General features: G+C 42.3%; 1 protein-coding gene across 1 annotated transcript in view; it reads left to right on the forward strand.

The window, feature by feature from the left end:
* Window positions 1-17,999, forward strand: part of LOC126248102 (protein sickie) — a 687,677-nt gene that overhangs the window by 501,468 nt on the left and 168,210 nt on the right. Inside the window, exon 10 of the mRNA XM_049948773.1 lies at window positions 9,553-9,685. Coding sequence (XP_049804730.1) covers window positions 9,553-9,685 — 133 coding nt within the window. The remainder of the gene's footprint in view (window positions 1-9,552; window positions 9,686-17,999) is intronic.

Below are 17,999 nucleotides of genomic sequence, written 5' to 3' on the forward strand. Positions count from 1 at the left end.
TCTCATTAATATCATTTGCATACAAAATTATATCTCTGTGTCTTCTCAATAGAGCACAGAAACAGTTTGTACCAAACACTGGAGAATACCAGACCATTTGTGTGCAGAGCGAATCTTGAACCTAAAGCTAATCTTTAGAAATCAGGGAAATTGTATCAAAAATTTAGTCTGCACATTTTGTGGTTAAAAAAAAAAATCCATGACTCAGGTGAGCATGAATCAGTCTCCTAAATATTGAAAAAGCAAAGTCTAGAGCTAAAAATACTTTGAATCATAAAACGGACATTGACAGAAACAAAGTCCAAGGTTAAATTTATTGAAGAACTCTCAGTTCCTTTTGAAAACATAATGGAGGTAAGACAAGGAGATGGGCTGTTTCTGTTACATTTCAACTGTGTCCTTGAGAAAATGATATACAAGAATAGCACTAACAGAAATCAATCCTTGAAATTGAAAAGCCAACCACTTCAGGCCGTTGCAAGTTATCTATAGATTACCTAGCATTTGCAGAGAATTTAGCAATATAATTCACGAAATTTCATCAGCCCAAAATCAAATTGAAGTCAGGACAGAAACTGCAGAAAAAGTTGATCTCCAGGTATTATTTGAAAATACAGAGTTCATGACCTGCAATATAGAAGCACCAAAATTCATGGACACGAAATATGGCAAAATTAAATGAGTTCCACAATTTAAATATATCAGTGAAAACATTCAGGAAAATAGAATCAAAACAAAAACAAATGAAATTAGATGCCAAGTGATGGAAACTGGATGCTGGCTTACACAGAATAACTGCAGTATGAAATTCTCTCAAAGCATATTGAATGAAGACATTACAATACACTAATCAAATGAGAATGCCTCTGTTGATCAGGAACACTTATTTTGGGACAGGAAAATAGACAATGAAAACATTGAGAAAAAGGAATGCAAAACCCTAAGAAAAATTATAGGCCCAAAATGTGTAGATGAATAATATCACCTCGGAATCAATCAGGCAGTCAAACGACACACAAATATCCATAGTGGCATTAGAAAGTACAGGGTAAGATTCTATGGACACATTAAAAGAATGAATGAAGACAGACTTACAAAACAAATATTCATTTTTTTAACCAAAGGAGCAATCCAAAATGATGCAATGAAGTGGGTTGGCAAGTTTGAAACTGATTTGAAATTGGCAAGAATTGCTTCAGATGATGTCCAAATTCATGAAATCTTCAGCTCCAAAATTCACAAGTGACATATTGACCAGAAGGAAGAACCAAAGAAGAAGACTGGAACAACATTGTCTGAAGAGAAAAAGGAATCCAACAGGAAGAGACTGAAAGAAATATGGGCACAAAGGAAGGCAAATGACCACCTTTAAGTACTATGGATAGTCCTAATGGGCTTTTGACACTAATAATAATAACAAATGATGTTTAGCTAAGTTTTGTCATGTTACAAATTACTTATGTAATGAATCTTTTCATAATGATATTGTCCCAATCAGTCTAAAATACGCTATTGTCAAACCACATCACAAACAATTAGATAAAAGAATGGTAAAGATTACTGATGCAACTCATTATTGCTAGCATTTTCAAAGGCTTTTGAGATCATGTACAGTATAATGTAAAAATAGTTCAAATAGAATGTAAAAATAGTTCCAAAAAATCCTCAGTAACAAACAGTTTGGATTTCAAAAAGGACTGTCAACAGAACAGGTTATATTTATCTTAATAGATGATGTACTAGTAACAATAAATAAGAGATTATTACAGGAGGAATGTCTTGCGACTTACGTAAGGCTGTTGATGTTGTGAGTTGTGACATCCTTATGCAAAACCTAAACTATTGCAAAATAGAAGACAGGCTTGTTCATGGTTTTTACCCCTTCCATATAATAGAAAGCGTTTTGTGTCAGTTCCCTGTTGATCACATAGCAATAGGCACCGGGAAATAGACGCAATGAAACCAAATGTATCATGTTTCCTTTCTTGTTCTGATATACGTAAAAGATCTTCCATATCATAAGATGTAAATTTTGTCCCTTTTGCTGGTGACACAAGGGAGGATTAAAAAATATTACCAGTCTTGTTACTGAACAACATCCATTGAAACATAAGGAGATAAATGGATTATCACTAACTTTTGACATAAGTCAGTACATACAAATTAAGATTAAAGATAGTTTACATTCCTTATCAGTAAACTCACATACTAGAATTTATAAAACACCTTAGTTCAGCTATGTTTGCAGCTCACATTATTAGTGTTGCAGGTGATTTAAGAATGAATAAATTAGTTTACTTTGCATATGCGTTTATTAAGCTCTCCCCCTCTTTTTAAAGGGAAGGTTATGTGCAGTAGCAGTGTGTTATAAAAGCATACTGCAGAGATATCTTCAAAAAATATTTGGTATATTGACATATATTCATTAATGTCATAGTTGTTAGCAGTATTTATATTTCCCAAAAAAAGGGCAAAGCATAGTGCTGGGACCTAAAACAACCTGACCAAGAACTTCAAGGATTTAACACCAACACACAAAGAAGTAAGCCACATGCACGTACATGTATTCACAACCTGTTAGAACAAATTACCTGCAAATGCCTACACAGTGCCAGTAAATAAATTTAAAACTAGTCTTTCCAGGTGCATCAAAAGTAAAGTAATTTACTCTGCTCAAGAGTTCCTTGAGTATGCGATAAATGACCCAGTTTCCTTATGAGAATGAACTATAAATTAACTGCAAACTATACATATGCCACACCGTGCAAATATGTTATTACTGTTTCATGTACTTATTGTTAATTGTCTGTTTGATTACTTATTTGTCATTCATTGAACTATGGAGTTCATTTATCTTGTAATTGATCTATTAGGAAACTTCTTGTTGTTAGTGACATTTGCACAAATATGTATTGTATCCATCTTGGATTATTTTATTATCACGTAGAAGAAGGTGTAAGTAGATGAATGACAAACACTAACTTCACTTACTGCTGGTTTATTCAGCACTTCAACACACAAGAGCACAGAGCAAACTGCCTCTGGCCAGAACACAGACAGTATATATACAGCTACAGAATGTTCCTGTACAATGCTTCTTGAAATTTGTGGATACTTCTAGAATGTACTCGAATGAATATACAAATTAAATCTGTACAGTCCAGGTGAGTTTTGAACTCACGACCCTCCATGCCACAGTTTAGTATCATACCCACTACACCATGGTGCTACTCAGCTTCTTCTGCGACTTTGCTCCCCCCTTAAGTGAACAGCATCTCAGTGTTACGTCCTCCTAGTCCAGGAACGAGTCATCGGTCCTGCATACTCAGACTCCCGATGACTGATGCTCGCCCTAGCGGTGATCTTCTTAGAACTTCTCTTGTCGCTACGCTCATTGTCACCTTTCTGCTTGTTGCCGGTCACTGGAGCTTTGACTTTACCCTGGGTTGCAGGATCCATATAGGGCTTCATTCAAAGGACGTGGACCATATCGCTGATCGTTCGTCGTCATGTGTCGGGGTCGAAATCTTCAACTCCATAAGTAACACCAGACAACTGTCTTGCAACCTTATAAGGTCCAAAGTAGCGCCTGAAGAGCTTCTCAGAGAGACCAACCTTCCGAACAGGAGTGAAGATCCAGACGAGGTCACCAGGCTGGTAAACATCAGGGTGGTGGCTTGCGTCATACCTTCACCGATCATTTTCTTGAGCCTGCAGCATGCGGAGTGGAGCTAACTGTCGAGCTTCCTCATCTCTGGTTAACGCCTGGCCAATGGAGTCGTCATCCACGTCATCAGGATGTAACGGAAGCAGTGTGTCCATCATCGTCATCGCTTCATGCCCATGCACCAGGAAAAATGGTGTAAATCCTGTGGTGTTATGTTTGGCGGTGTTGTAGGCAAACATCATGAAAGGTAGCACCTCGTCCCAGTTGCTCTGCTCAACATTGACAAGCATTGATAGCATGTCGACCAAGGTCTTATTAAGGTGTTCAGTAAGCCCGTTAGTTTGCGTATGGTTGGCAGTCATCATGTGATGACTAATGTTGCACCGACGGTTTATCCCTGTCACGAGATTTGATTGAGAAACTTTCCCTCTATTCGTAATTAATGACCTTGGGGCACCGTGTTGTAATACAATGTCTTCTACAATGAATTTGGCTACCTCGAATGCTTTGGCTGTTTTCACGGCTTTTGTAATGGCATAGCATGTCAGATAATCAGTGTAAACAATAATCCATCTATTGCCACTAGCAGATGTTGGAAATCATCTGACGAGGTCAATCCCAACATGCTGGAAAGGCGTTTCGGCTGGTGGAATTGGTATGAGTCAGCCAGGTGGTTTCTGAGGAACTGCCTTTCTCCTGTGGCACTCTTGACAGTGCGACACATAGTGACAGACACTGCGGATTCTATCGTATGTCTTAATAAATCCTAAATGTCCGGCCTCAGGTGTGTCATGGAATTTCTGTAGAACATCTAAGCGCATGTGTTTAGGAATCACTGGTAGCCACCTCTGTCCAAATGGATCAAAGTTTGTCATGCAAAGCAATCCATTAACTACCTTAAATTATCCTTTCACATCCTCTGACCGATTTAAGGCAAGCATAATTTGAGATATCTTGGCATCCTCTTTCTGCTCATCAGAGAGATCTTGGAGTGCAGGCGGACAGTCACTATCTTCATCAAAGTCTTGATGGGCTTGCACAGGGTTTCTTGAGAGAAAAGTCGGCATCTTGGTGTTTTCTTCCACTTTTGTACACTGTGGTAATGTCATACGCTTGAAGACGCAGTGCCCACCTAGCGAGTTGTCCTGTTGGATCCTTAAGACCTGTCAACCAAAAATGTGAATGATGGTCTGTAACAACTTTGAAAGAGATACTGTCCAAAGAGATACTGTTGAAATTTGCACATGGCCCAGATCACAGCAAGACATTCTATTTCTGTAGTTGAGTAGTTTCTCTCGGCTTTTGTAAGTGTCCTAGAAGCATAGACTATAACCTTCTCTTTTCCATCCAAAATTTGCACCAGAACAGCACCCATCCCATACCCACTGGCATCTGTGTGTAGTTCTGTAGGTGCTCTCTCATCATACAGACCAGATACAGGGTCAGTCGTCAGAGCTTTTCGCAGCACATCGAAAGAATCTTGTTGAGCACCGCCCCAGATAAATTTAGCATCGGCATTGGAGTGGCCTGGCTTTGATACGAAAGTATTTGATAAAACGATGGTAATAAGAACACGATCTGTAATACTTTTAGGAATAGGGAATTCTGTAATAGCTCTCACCTTTTCTGGTTCTGGGCGCACACCTTCGTTTTACACAAGGTGTCCAAGTATTTTGATTTCTTTTGCTCGAAAGACACACTTTCTTGGATTAAGTTTCAGTCTGGCTTGTTGGAGACACTTAAAAATGGCCCTCAGTCTTTTTATGTGTTCATCAAATGTTTCTGAGAACACTATGTCATCTAAATAACAAAGACACATCATCTACTTCAGGTGCCTTAGAAGATTATCCATCATGTGTTCAAAAGCTGCTGGTGCATTACACAAACCATTACCTTAAACTCATACAGGCCCTCAGGGGTGATCAATGCAGTTTTCTCCCAATCAGCCTCATCTACTTCGATTTGCCAGTATCCCGAGTACATGTCCATGGTTGAGAAAAACTTAGCCCCCTTCAGACAATCTAGTGTATCGTCAATTCGTGGAAGGGGGTAAACATCCTTTTTAGTTATCTTATTAAACTTCCTGTAATCAACTCAAAAGTGCCAATTGCCATCCTTCTTCCTGACAAGAACCACTGGTGATGACCATGGGCTCAGCGAAGGCTGAATGATGTCATTCTTCATCATTTTCTCTACCTCGTCGCGAATTATTCGATGTTCTGTTGCTGACACATGGTATGCTCTCTGGCTTGTTGGTTGATGGTTTCCAGTGCTAATCTGGTGCTTCACCATCGATTTGTCTAATTTGCTCTTCACCTGTGGATTGAAGCATTCATAAAACTCTTGAAGAATGGCAAGTAGCTTCTTCTGTTGTTCCTTAGTGAGATCTGGTGATAGTTGAGCTAGAAGATCTTGCCTAGTAGTGGTAGCGCTAATTCCACCCACATACTCAGCATGGGAGGTTTCTATGACGCTCAGTTGTTCAGCAATTAACGGCTCAGCATTTGCTACACACATGCATCTTGGAAGGATCTGCGGTTCTCGGTGACAGTGAACTATCTACAGTTCACCAACTAAATGGGACTACAGAGGCTGGGATGACCAAGTTATTCTTCAGTGGTATGCTCTATTACATTCCACTACAAGACCCACGGGTTGATGCATGGCATGATACATGGCAGTTACCTTTCTAGCGCTGACTGCAGGAATGATCACTTCATCCAGCACACATAGTCTCCACACACTCGGATGCGTATCTTTCTGTCCACAGTATCTCATCTCATCTCGTCTAGCATAATATTCGAGTGACCACAATCTATAATTGCCTGAGAAGCTTTCAAAAAGTCCCATCTGAGAATGAGGTCATGACTACACTCTTGTAAGATGATGAATTCTAAGGGCTTTGTATGGCCACTTACACGAACACACACGAATGACACATTTTCCTGTAGGTTTTACTTATTTCCCATTAGCCATCTTCAGCAGAGATGTTTTGCTGTTGGACGAATACGGTTTTCTGCAACTGGCGACGGTACTTCTCCAAAATGAGCGAATATGATGCTCCAGAGTCCACAAGAGCTTGGGCTGGTCAGCCATCCATGAGGATATCAATGTAATTTCCTATCATTGTAGTGATCGACGGCGGAGGATTTTTCTCTTCAGCGGGGTCACCTCCAAGGAAGGTCGCACCCTTTAGTTCTCCAGGTTGCGGCGACTAGGTGATCGGCTGGAGCTTCTAAATGGCAATGGAGACCTTGATTGGCGTGTTGGGGAGTGTCCTTTCCAGCGGCTAGCTTGCGGCAATGGTGACCTGTTCTGTCCTGTACCCACATCTTCCTGTTCATCTTCATCGTCCCGGAGTTGGTGTTGGCCAAGATCAGTCTGCTGTCTCCTGGCATGGGCGTCATCAAATATCCACCACTTTTCTCGACAATAGTGCACCACATGTCCCAGTCGTCCGCAGTGGAAACATACTGGTTGGTTATCCTGGGTCCTTCAGGCGTCAGTCTTCCTTGGTGCCCAAACAGGTTCCTCATGCGGCATTGTAGGAACGTAACTTCGCCTGGGTCTCGACTTTTTTACCGTGTTAAAGGGAAATGAAGGACAAGAGATTGGGTTCAATGTCTGTTCCATTTCCTCCCTTATGACCTCTTGAAGTGTCTCGGTTTTTAGCTCGCCGTGCAATCCAAGTGCCTTCTGAACTTCCTCTCTCACTATCTGATGATGAAGAACACTTGTGAAATCTGTTTCTTCCTCCAGCACAGACATTGATACGACGTTTGGAAGCCGTTCAAATGTCTTGCGTGTAATTCTTTTTTGATGCATTGTCTCGATATACTGGTACCATTTTATGTGCAACCTTATCTTCCTCCTTCATTCTAGGATCCACTATTTTACACATCTCCAAGGCGTCTTGAATGTAGGATGCTGTCATTTCTTCTGGATGCTGTGCCCTGCACTTTAATTTATATTCAGCCTTGCACTTGTGTCGTCATGCGTCGCCGAAATACTTGCACAGTTCCGCATGGAATACTTCCCAGCTTGTGAACTTCTCCTCGTTGTTCTCATACCATTGCTTGGCAGTGCCGCTCAAGTAGAAAAATACATTAGCCAAACACATGGTGTCATCTCATTTGTTAAATTTGGCTATACACTTGTTTGGATCTTGGCCATCGTCACCGGAGAACCCGGAAGGATGTCTTGTGTGGTGGCACACAGTTGCTGTCGTCATAACGTCCTCTTCTTCTTCTTCTTCTTCTTCTTCTTCTTCTTCTACTCTCTCCGATAGATTGCGATCTGTTGAATATGGCTCGAACTCGGGTTTCTCGCCACGCAAATGGCGGCTCTGTCGTGGCCTGATAGGAGCCACTGTGTCATCGATAATGTGTGGTATCACAAGTGCCAATACCCAGCATCTCGACCAGAATAATGTCACGTACAAGAAGGTGTAGGTAGATGAATGACGAACACTAACTTCACTTAACGAAGGTTTATTCAGCACTTCAACATACAAGAGTGCAGAGCGAACTGCCTCCAGCCAGTACACATACAGTATATATACAGCTACAGAATATTCCAGTACAATGCTTCCTGAAATTTGTGGATACTTCTAGAATGTACTCAAACCGAATATAGAAATCAAAATTGTACAGTCCAGGTGAGTTTCGAACTCCCGACCCCCCCATGCCACAGTTTAGTATCATACCCACTACACCACAGTGCTACTCAGCTTCTTTTGTGACAATATGGTAGTTAATAACATTTGCCATGTTGAAGTTTATATTATTATTATTGTTGTTATTATTATGTTAACACTGACAACACCAATTGCATGTAAATATGGTTAACGGTGGAATAAAACATTTGTATTTGTATTAAATGTCTTGTTGGTAATTTAGTGGTATTTAAGACTGAATTAAAGAATTTCTGTGGGGCAACTCCTACTACTTCATTAAAGAGAATCTTCACAGAAACTCTAAAAATTAATTTCTTAGTTTATAACGTAATACAAGCACTGTGCTCCTGTAATTATTCATAAAGTTTAGGTCATTTCATTGTGTTACACTTAAATAAAATATACATTCTTTACTATTTTTTGTGTGGCCTGTCTGTGGCATCTATGTAATAAGAGTCATGTAATGTATGTCTGTAGATAACCACATCTGGCACTGCAGATGACACATGCAAGATATTAAACACGTTATGAAAATAACGGAGATTTGTGAATACATTTGGTCATTGGAACTGAGGAAAAGACTTGCGCGTTGAAGTAAACTTCGTTGAAAGTCTGATATTTAAGTATTTGGGGTTTGTATTTAATAAACAGCTACGTCCTGATAAAGATACTGAACATTGAACAAATCTGGGATGAATTTCAGTGCAGTTGTTAGATTCTGGTTCAGTGTATCATTCATAACATTATAAAAAGTGTATGTGATGTTCAGTTATGGAGACAGTTCTTTTGTGTATACTCAAAGAGTGTGTGTGTGTGGGGGGGGGGGGGGGGGGGCGATGAAAGAAAGAGAAACAATATATTGTTAATTTTAGTCATGGTCACAGTGAGAAAGAAAAGCTGCACAGCATAAATATGAGAAAATGTCACCAGATAGCTGTGTATGAAATATGAAGTTCACTTCACTTGATGTAGATATCTCAGACAAGAGTGCTGACTAGATCAGGCAGGAAAAGGGAGAAGCCCTGTTAGACACTACAAAAAGAAACACACTAATGGTGACAGATAAAGGCTTCACTTACACAGGCTGTTAAAGGAGGCATATGATGCCGAGAAAACTGCAGGCCAAAACTAAAGAGTGACATCTAACTTCTTCCTGTACAGCCTTTTTTATTATAATGGATAGTTGTTCAATATCTGTCTTGACTTTCAGGTTATATGTCAGATGGGGAAATGATGAGGTCAGGAGCAGTGTCATGCCACATCCCTGATGTTTGTGATGGTTATATGTCAGAAGGTGGTGCATCCTTATACATCCGCAGACAACAAATTTATCAGCAGAGCAAGTAAGTAAAAAAAACCCACACACAAACTTTCATGAGTGAGAGAGTACCTCATATTGTGAAGTTATTTCTGTTTTAACTTTTGGAACTGCAGATTGATTTGATATGAATTAAATAATTTTTTGTTCAGAATGTTGAACACGGGTGGGGGTGAGCCAGTAGGAGCATTTGCCGTGAGTGAAAACTCATTTATTTTATGGATATGAGAAGGGGCCTGTAACCACAGGGCTTGGTTTTTAATCATCTAAGAAATGCGGAAAATTATCGCCAAAAGATCTGAAAATATCGAGAAAATAATGTAAAAATGATATAAAACGTACACTGATGAATCAAAACTTTATGACCACCTGCTTAATAGCTTGTTTGTCCGTCTTTGGAACAAAATACATCACTGATTCTGCTTATCAGGGATCTGACAGTTTGTTGGTCACATTTATGGAAGTATGTGCCATTAGATGTTTGCACACAGGTCATGCAATTTGCATAAGTAACGGGCTGCTGATTGTGTACGTGGTGATCGTGCCCTATAGTGACCCAGATGGGTTTCATAGTATTTATATCAGGTGAATTTGGTCCCCAAGACATCAATGTGGGTTCATTATAATGCTCCTCAAACCACTGTAGCATAGTTCTGGCTCTAAGACATGGGCAGTTATACTGCTGAAAGAAGAGATTGTGATCAGGGAAGACATCACGCATGAAGGGATGCAGGTGGTTCGTAGATGTCAACATGTCTTCAATTACTACCACAGGTCCCATACAAGCGCTGTGGAATATCTCCCATAACATAATACTGCTTCCATCAGCCTGCATCCGTGGAATGCTGCACGTTTCAATCTGCCATTCACTTCAATTACGTCGTCTGTGGAGACGACCATCGACCTAGTGTAGCAAAAATGTGATTCACCCGAAGAGCTGACACATGTGCATTGATCAATGGTCTAATCCTGATGGTCCCATGCCCACTGCAATCTTAATTGACAATGTTGTTAGATCAACATGTGAACACATAGGGGTTGTGTGCTGTGGAATTCCATGTTCAACAATGTACGACAAACAGTGTGCTCCGAAACACTTATGCGTGCACCAGCATTGTGCCCTTTCAGCAGAGGTGCCACAGATCAGCATCTGTCCTATTTTATAGAACAGACAAACATCCAAACCCCACATTCTATGAAGAGCCGTGGATGTCCAACCATTTAGTGCGTAGTGGTAGTTTCACTGTCCTCCTACCTCTTTCCATTGATGCTGACAACAGTAGGATGTGAACATTCGACCATGTTTTCTGGATACTCGTTCAGAGGCTCTGTGCAATAATCATCTGGCCTTTGTCAAAGTTGCTTAACTCAGTGGATTTCCCCATTTGTAGCCCATATCTTCACTAGGGTGATCCCTCATCCGTGTCTGCTCTGCTTACATACTTTTGTCACTGCATCACGTGCCCACAGTGCCACCAGGTGGCATCCAAAATCATGATGGGCAGTGGTCATATTGTTTTGGCTTATCAGATGAGATATAAAATGAACTATAGTAGAGAAAAAGTTGTGGGAAGATGGAACTGAAATTATGAAAAGGATAATTAATTTAAAATCTATATGTTTGTCATTAAGAAATCTCATTCTTTGAAGATGAATGAAAATTGTTGTATAACTGTGTTAGAGCTATTGGAGTGTTTGAACGGAGAGGTTGTGTAAAGTGAGGGAATGTCTGTGGAAGGAAAACGCATGCTTGTAGTTACAATCACACTGTCAGCTTAACAGCTCATGCATCCCAGCTGTTGATAAGGATAATATACACAAGACTGGAAAAGAACTGGAGGATCTGTCAGATGATGATCATTTTGACTTTAGAAAAGGTAAAGGCACCAGAGAAGCAGTTTGTGACATTGCGTTCTGAAGAAAAGTCAACACACACTCATACGATTTGTCGGCCTAGAAAAACTGTTTGACAGTGTAAAATGGGCCAAGATGTTCAAGATTATGAGAAAACTAGGAGTAAGTGGTGCCAGTTGAATCTATCAGTCGATCGGGATTCACTAGGCATGGCCTGCACTTCAATAGGTATGGGAAGTGGAGGCTGGCAAAGCTTGCAGGTGACAGTGTAGTGGGATCACTCATTGAAAAATTCCTGTATTAGTAGGTGTTAGAGCAGCACCTGTAATAACTTCAAGTTGAACAAATACATTTCAAGGAAGACGCAATACCTGAAAGTCACAAATCAAGTAAACAGAGTAAGACGTGTACACTTTAACAGTCAAATCATAACTGAGTTCAAGTCTAGCGGCCGCTGGCTGGCTGGTTGCTTAGGTGGCGCTGCTGCTGCATGGCTGGCAGACAGCGCCGCATGTAGAGGATGCGCGTAACTGCGCGGCGGCACTTTGAAAGATTGGCGAGTCACAACACTTTTCCCCCCTTTGAATTTTTTGCCCAGGTCTTGATGGAGGTAGCCTGTAGATTGCTAACATCCATAGGTGTTGTTTGACTGGCCGTAAAGTCTCGAGGAGGAGGCTTCCCGTACGGACGGAAGTGTCCCCAATGATAACGGATTGAGATGACAGTAGACATGGGGGTCGAATCTGCTGGGGCCCCGTGCACCAATCTGCCTGTTGCAGCAAGTCTGGTTGTTATAACAGGAGACATGGGAGATGTGTCCGCGTCCGTAGGAGAAGGAGGCGAGTAGAGTTGCTCCGACAAATGATGGCCATCTGGTTCCTGCATGGGCACGTCTCCCAGTAGCGTCAGTTCTTGTGCTGGTACCAATATGATGGTGAGAGGACTGCGTTGTGAGTAATGAGAGATTCCAGTATCCCGAGCGTCGAGTAGAGCCGAAGGTGGTGTAGCGGCATCCGGAACAGGCGTTGCCGGCACACGAGGCCGAAGCTGGTCCGAATGACGCACTGCAACACCCGTGTCCATCTGGATTTCATACAGGCGTCAGCCACGGTGTCGTACAATGCGGCCAGGACTCCATTTTGGCCGCCTGCCATATCCTCGTACCCATACAAGGTCGTTGGCGGTGAACCGGCCAAGCGAAGGCACCCGCGACCGTGAGGTGGAAGGCCGCAGAAGATGTGTGCGGGGCTGTCGGCTATGTAAGAGCTCAGCCGGGCTGTGGTCGCCCACGGGGGTGAAACAGTAAGAAGCCGGAAATTGGAGAAGCGCACCATCAGCAGAGGAGGACAGGAGTTTCCTCATCTGAGCCTTAAATGTGCGGACCAGTCGTTCAGCCTCATCGTTTGACTGTGGATGGAATGGAGGGGCCGTGACATGCATGACGCCGTGGCGGGCACAAAAATCCACGAAATCGGAAGAGGTAAATTGCGGACCATTATCAGTAAAAAGAGTAGAGGGAAGGCCTTCCAAAGAGAAAATGCGAGCTAGAGCATTGGTGGTTGCCGCGGTGGTAGGTGACGTGCAACGGACAATGAAAGTAAAGTTAGAGTAAGCTTCAATAACAAGAAGCCAATAAGTACCTAAAAAAGGTCCCGCGAAGTCAGCATGAACACGCTCCCAGGGCTTCTCAGGTGAAGGCCACGGTGACAAAGATGACTTCGGGGCGGTGGCCTGTGACGCACAAGGGCCACAGGCAGCGACCATGTGTGCTATTTCAGAGTCGATGCTGGGCCAGTACACATGACAGCGCGCCAGAGATTTTGTGCAAGAGACACTCCGGTGCCTTTGGTGAAGGAGGTGCAAGACCGCAGCGTGCAAAGACGCACGTACCACAAAACGCGGCGAAGCATTTTCGGTGGAAAGGTGGATAACACCATCCCTAGCCGTGAGGCGGTAACGCAAAGTGTAGTAGTTCCGCAATGGATCAGAAGTCTTAGCGGACGGACGATCTGGCCAACCCTTCTGAATACAGCGTAAAACCCAGGTGAGGGTAGGGTCAGAACCCATAGCAGCCGCCAGCCTTTCCCTGGTGATGGGGAACCCGTCCACAACCTGCTGCTAGGCAACATCCAGGTGGAAACACAAAAGTTCGTCCCTATTGAATCCCAGATCAGGACCCATGGGAAGGCGAGACAGTGCATCAGCATTCGCATGTTGAGCTGTCGGCCGGAAATTAATCTCATAATTGAAACGAGACAAGTAAAGAGCTCAACACTGGAGGCGGTGTGCAGCCTTGTCAGGAAGTGACGTTGATGGATGAAACAAGTGGTTTGTGATCTGTAACAAGATGAAATTTGGATCCATAGAGAAAAACACCAAACTTATGAAGAGCATAAATAATGACCAAAGCTTCTTTTTCAATTTGGCATCCGTGAGCGTTTTGGAGGCATAAGCAATGGATTGTTCAGAACCGTCAGAAAAAAGGTGCGCAAGGACTGCACCGACCCCGCATTGAGAGGCGTCTGTGGCAAGAATAAGATGTTGGCTAGGTCGATAAGTAGCCAGGCACGGGGCCTGTTTCAACATAGTCTTCAATTTCTGGAAAGCCGCATCGCATGACGTGAACAAGTGAAAAGGCACGTTTTTATGCAACAGGCGATGCAATGGCTGAGCCACCGAAGCAGCAGACAGTAAAAACTCATGATAGTATGCTATTTTCCCCAAGAAGGCCTGCAGTTCCTTAACAGATGTAGGGCGAGGAAGGGCATCGATCGCAGTGACAGTTTGCTGAAGCTGACGAATACTGTCCCGAGAGAGTTGAAACCCCAAGTACATGATAGATGCCTGAAAAAATTTTGATTTCTGAAGATTACACTTAAGACCAGCAGTCTGTAAGACATGAAAAAGTGTGCGGAGATTTTGAAGATGTTCGTCAGTGGTGGAGCCAGTGACAACAATGTCATCCTGGTAATTTATACACCCAGGGACAGTGAGCAATAACTGTTCCAAGAATCACTGAAAGAGAGCAGGGGTGCTGGCAGCCCCGAATAGCAATCGTAGGCATTGATAGAGACCGAAAGACGTGTTAAGGACCAGAAACTGCCTGGAAGCAGCGTCGAGAGGAAGTTGATGATAAGCTTCTGACAGGTCAAGTTTAGAAAAATACTGGCCTCCAGCAGGTTTATTGAACAATTCTTCAGGTTGAGGCATAGGGTAAGTGTCGATAAGGCATTGAGCATTTACAGTGGCTTTGAAATTGCCACAGAGACTAATATCACCATTTGGCTTAGCAACAACAACGACAGGAGAGGACCACTCACTGGAAGTGACTGGAAGAAAGACCCCTGAAGCAGTGAGACGATCCAGCTCCCGTTTGACCTGATCACAAAGGGCCACAGGAATGGGCTCAGCCCAAAAAAACTTAGGCCGAGTAGTGGGTTTGAGCGTGATATGAGCTGGCCTAACCCAGGAGAAAAAAGGGACGAAAATGTCATCGACAAGGAATCCAATTGAGCATAAGGAATAGCATCAGAGACGATATTGACAGATTCATCTATGGAGAACCCAAAAACGCGAAAGGCATTGAAACCAAAAAGATTCTCTGTGTTACTATGGTCGGCCACAAATATGGGAACAGTGCGAACGACAGATTTGTAAGATACCTCAGCATCAAATTGTCCCAAGAGAGAAATCTTCTGTTTATTGTAAGTCCGTAATTACCTAGTGACAGGTGACAGGATTGGAGAACCCAACTGAAGATACGTCTGAGAATTGATGATAGTGGCAGCAGAACCAGTATCCACCTGCATGCGAACATCTCAACCAAGTATTTGGACAGTGAGGAATAACTTCCCTGAAAGGGAAGAAGTACAATTGACAGACAACACAGAATCAGAATCAGCGTCATGTTCATGAACATCATGTATGCGGTCGGATTCGCAAACGGATGACACATGACCCTTTTTTTTTTTTGCATTTGTGACACACGGCCCAACATTGTGGACAATCTTCTCGTGAATGTTTCGTAAAACACCGCGGACATGAAGGAAGTAGCCGTGTGTTTTGCTGCAGTTTCTTAGAGGTTTGTTTATGGTTAGGCGGAAGCTGCGCTTTGGAGCGTACTGCGGCCATGTCGGCCGGTGGGGACACGCCACACGCTTTGTCAACATCGCACAGAGGTTGTATTTCCCCGACGTCGCCCAATGCCTCTATTTGCGCTCCAATGGCGCGAGAAATTTCAAAAGACTGAGCGATGGATAGGACTTCATCTAGAGTCGGATTTGCCAACTGAAGGGGACGTTGCCAAACTTCTTTGTCGGGTGCTGATCGGATGATAGCATCCTGTACCATGGAATTGGCGTAGGAGTCTTTGTGAACTTCAGTAACAAATTGACACTTTCTACTGAGGCCGTGAAGTTCAGCAGCCCAAGCGCGATAGGATTGATTCGGTTGACAACGATAAAAGGCAACACGAGAGGCTACCACATGCGTTTGCTTTTGAAAATAGATGGATAGAAGTGAGCACATTTCAGCAAAGGACAAAGACACAGGATCTGTCAAAGAAGCCAATTGCGACAACAACCGATACATTTGAGATGAAATCCATGAAAGGAACAGAGACTTACATGTTTGTTCATCCGCGACACGAAATGCCAAGAAGTGCTGTCGAAGACGTTTTTCGTAATCAGACCAGTCTTCCGCCGTCTTGTCGTAAGGAGGAAAAGTAGGTAGAGACAACGACGAGAGACGCCCCGCATTTGATGCCGCGACGGAGTCACGAATCGCATTTGTGAGAAGCGTTTGCTGTTCTATGAGACCTTGCAGTAGTTGCTCGAAAGTAGCCATGGAAACGTGGGTCAACGATGGAAGAGAAAAATCCCATCCTCGTTGCCAATTGTAATAACTTCAAGTTGAACAAATATATTTCAAGGAAGACGCAATACATGAAAGTCACAGATAAAGTAAACAGAGTAAGACGTGTACACTTTAACAGTCAAATCATAACTGAGTTCAAGTCTAGCGGCCGCTGGCTGGCTGGCCAATTGGGTGGCGCTGCTGCTGCATGGCTGGCAGACAGCGCCGCATGCGCGTAACTGCGTGGCGGCACTTTGAAATATCGGCGAGTCACAACAGCACCGTTTTTAGATTGAAGCCAGTTGATAGATATACGTGCTTATAGGAAGTCCCTCTAACTAAGGAATCACCTTCAGAGGAAGTCATGTTTCCAAGTAGAGAAGGAACTAGCATATTTCATCAACATATAAGAGGTATTAGAGATAAAGTTACTGAACCACTTATGGATGTTGACTCTGAAATTATTGGTATATCGGAACACCATTTAAATAATTTGACAATTCAGAGGCTTCCTTTACCAGAATACAGATTAGCTGGCTGTTTTCCAAGGAGTTCCTTGCGGAGTTGGGTAGTGGCCACGTACGTAAAAAACATTATTCCATTTGAGTCCGTAGATGTCTCAAGGCACAGCACTGAACAGATATTTGAATGTTGTGCAGGGGCAGTTGAATTTAGTGAAACTAAACTTCTAAATTTTGTTGTTTATAGGTCCCCTAACTCTTGACTTCAGAGCATTTCTGCTCAAGCTAGAGCGGGTCCTTGATTCACTTTACAGGAAGTACCAGAAATTAGTTATATCTGGTGACTTCGATATTAATTTTGTACATGATTGTGCAAGAAAAAGGATGTTGGTAGATCTCCTAAATTCATATGATCTGATGCAGACTGTGTTTTTTCCAACTAGGGTGCAGGGGAACAGTAGCACAGCCATAGACAATATTTCTATTCATTCTTTATTACTAGATGGGCATTGTGTTAGTAAAAGGATGAATGGCCTTTCAGACCATGATGCACAAATTTTAACATTGAAAGTTTTTGTACTCAAAACAAATGTCACGTATAATTACTAACTGTGTAGGAAAGTTAATCCAATGGCTATAGAGAGTTCTTTGAACCTTGTCAAGGAACAAGAGTGGCAGGATTTTATAATGCTGATAACATAGATGACAAATATAATGCTTTCCTTAACACATTTCTCATGCTCTTTGAGAGTTGCTTTTCATTAGAACTTTCTAAACAGGGTACTAGCAGTAAAAGGCAGCCTGAGTGGCTGACTAGTGGGATATGGATATCATGTAGAACCAAGTGGGAATTATATCAAAATGTTAGAGGTAGTCACAATCAAGCTACAGTAGCCCGTTACAAACAGTATTGTAAGGTGCTTAAAAATGTTATTAGGAAGGCAAAGAGTATGTGGTATGCCATATGGTCATTTGTGAAGGAAGTGTCTGGTCAGTAACACAAAGTTGACGATATAAAGTCAGTTTGTAGTAAAAATATTTTTGTTACTGATAAATCAGATATATGTACAGTATTTAAAAATCATTTTCCGAGCATTGCTGGTGAATTAAATTAAAATTTAGTTTCTACAGGGAATCATATAGCGCTCCTGGCAAATGCCTTTTCGAGAT

Source organism: Schistocerca nitens, chromosome 3 (assembly GCF_023898315.1).
Source record: "Schistocerca nitens isolate TAMUIC-IGC-003100 chromosome 3, iqSchNite1.1, whole genome shotgun sequence".
Lineage (NCBI taxonomy): Eukaryota > Metazoa > Arthropoda > Insecta > Orthoptera > Acrididae > Schistocerca > Schistocerca nitens.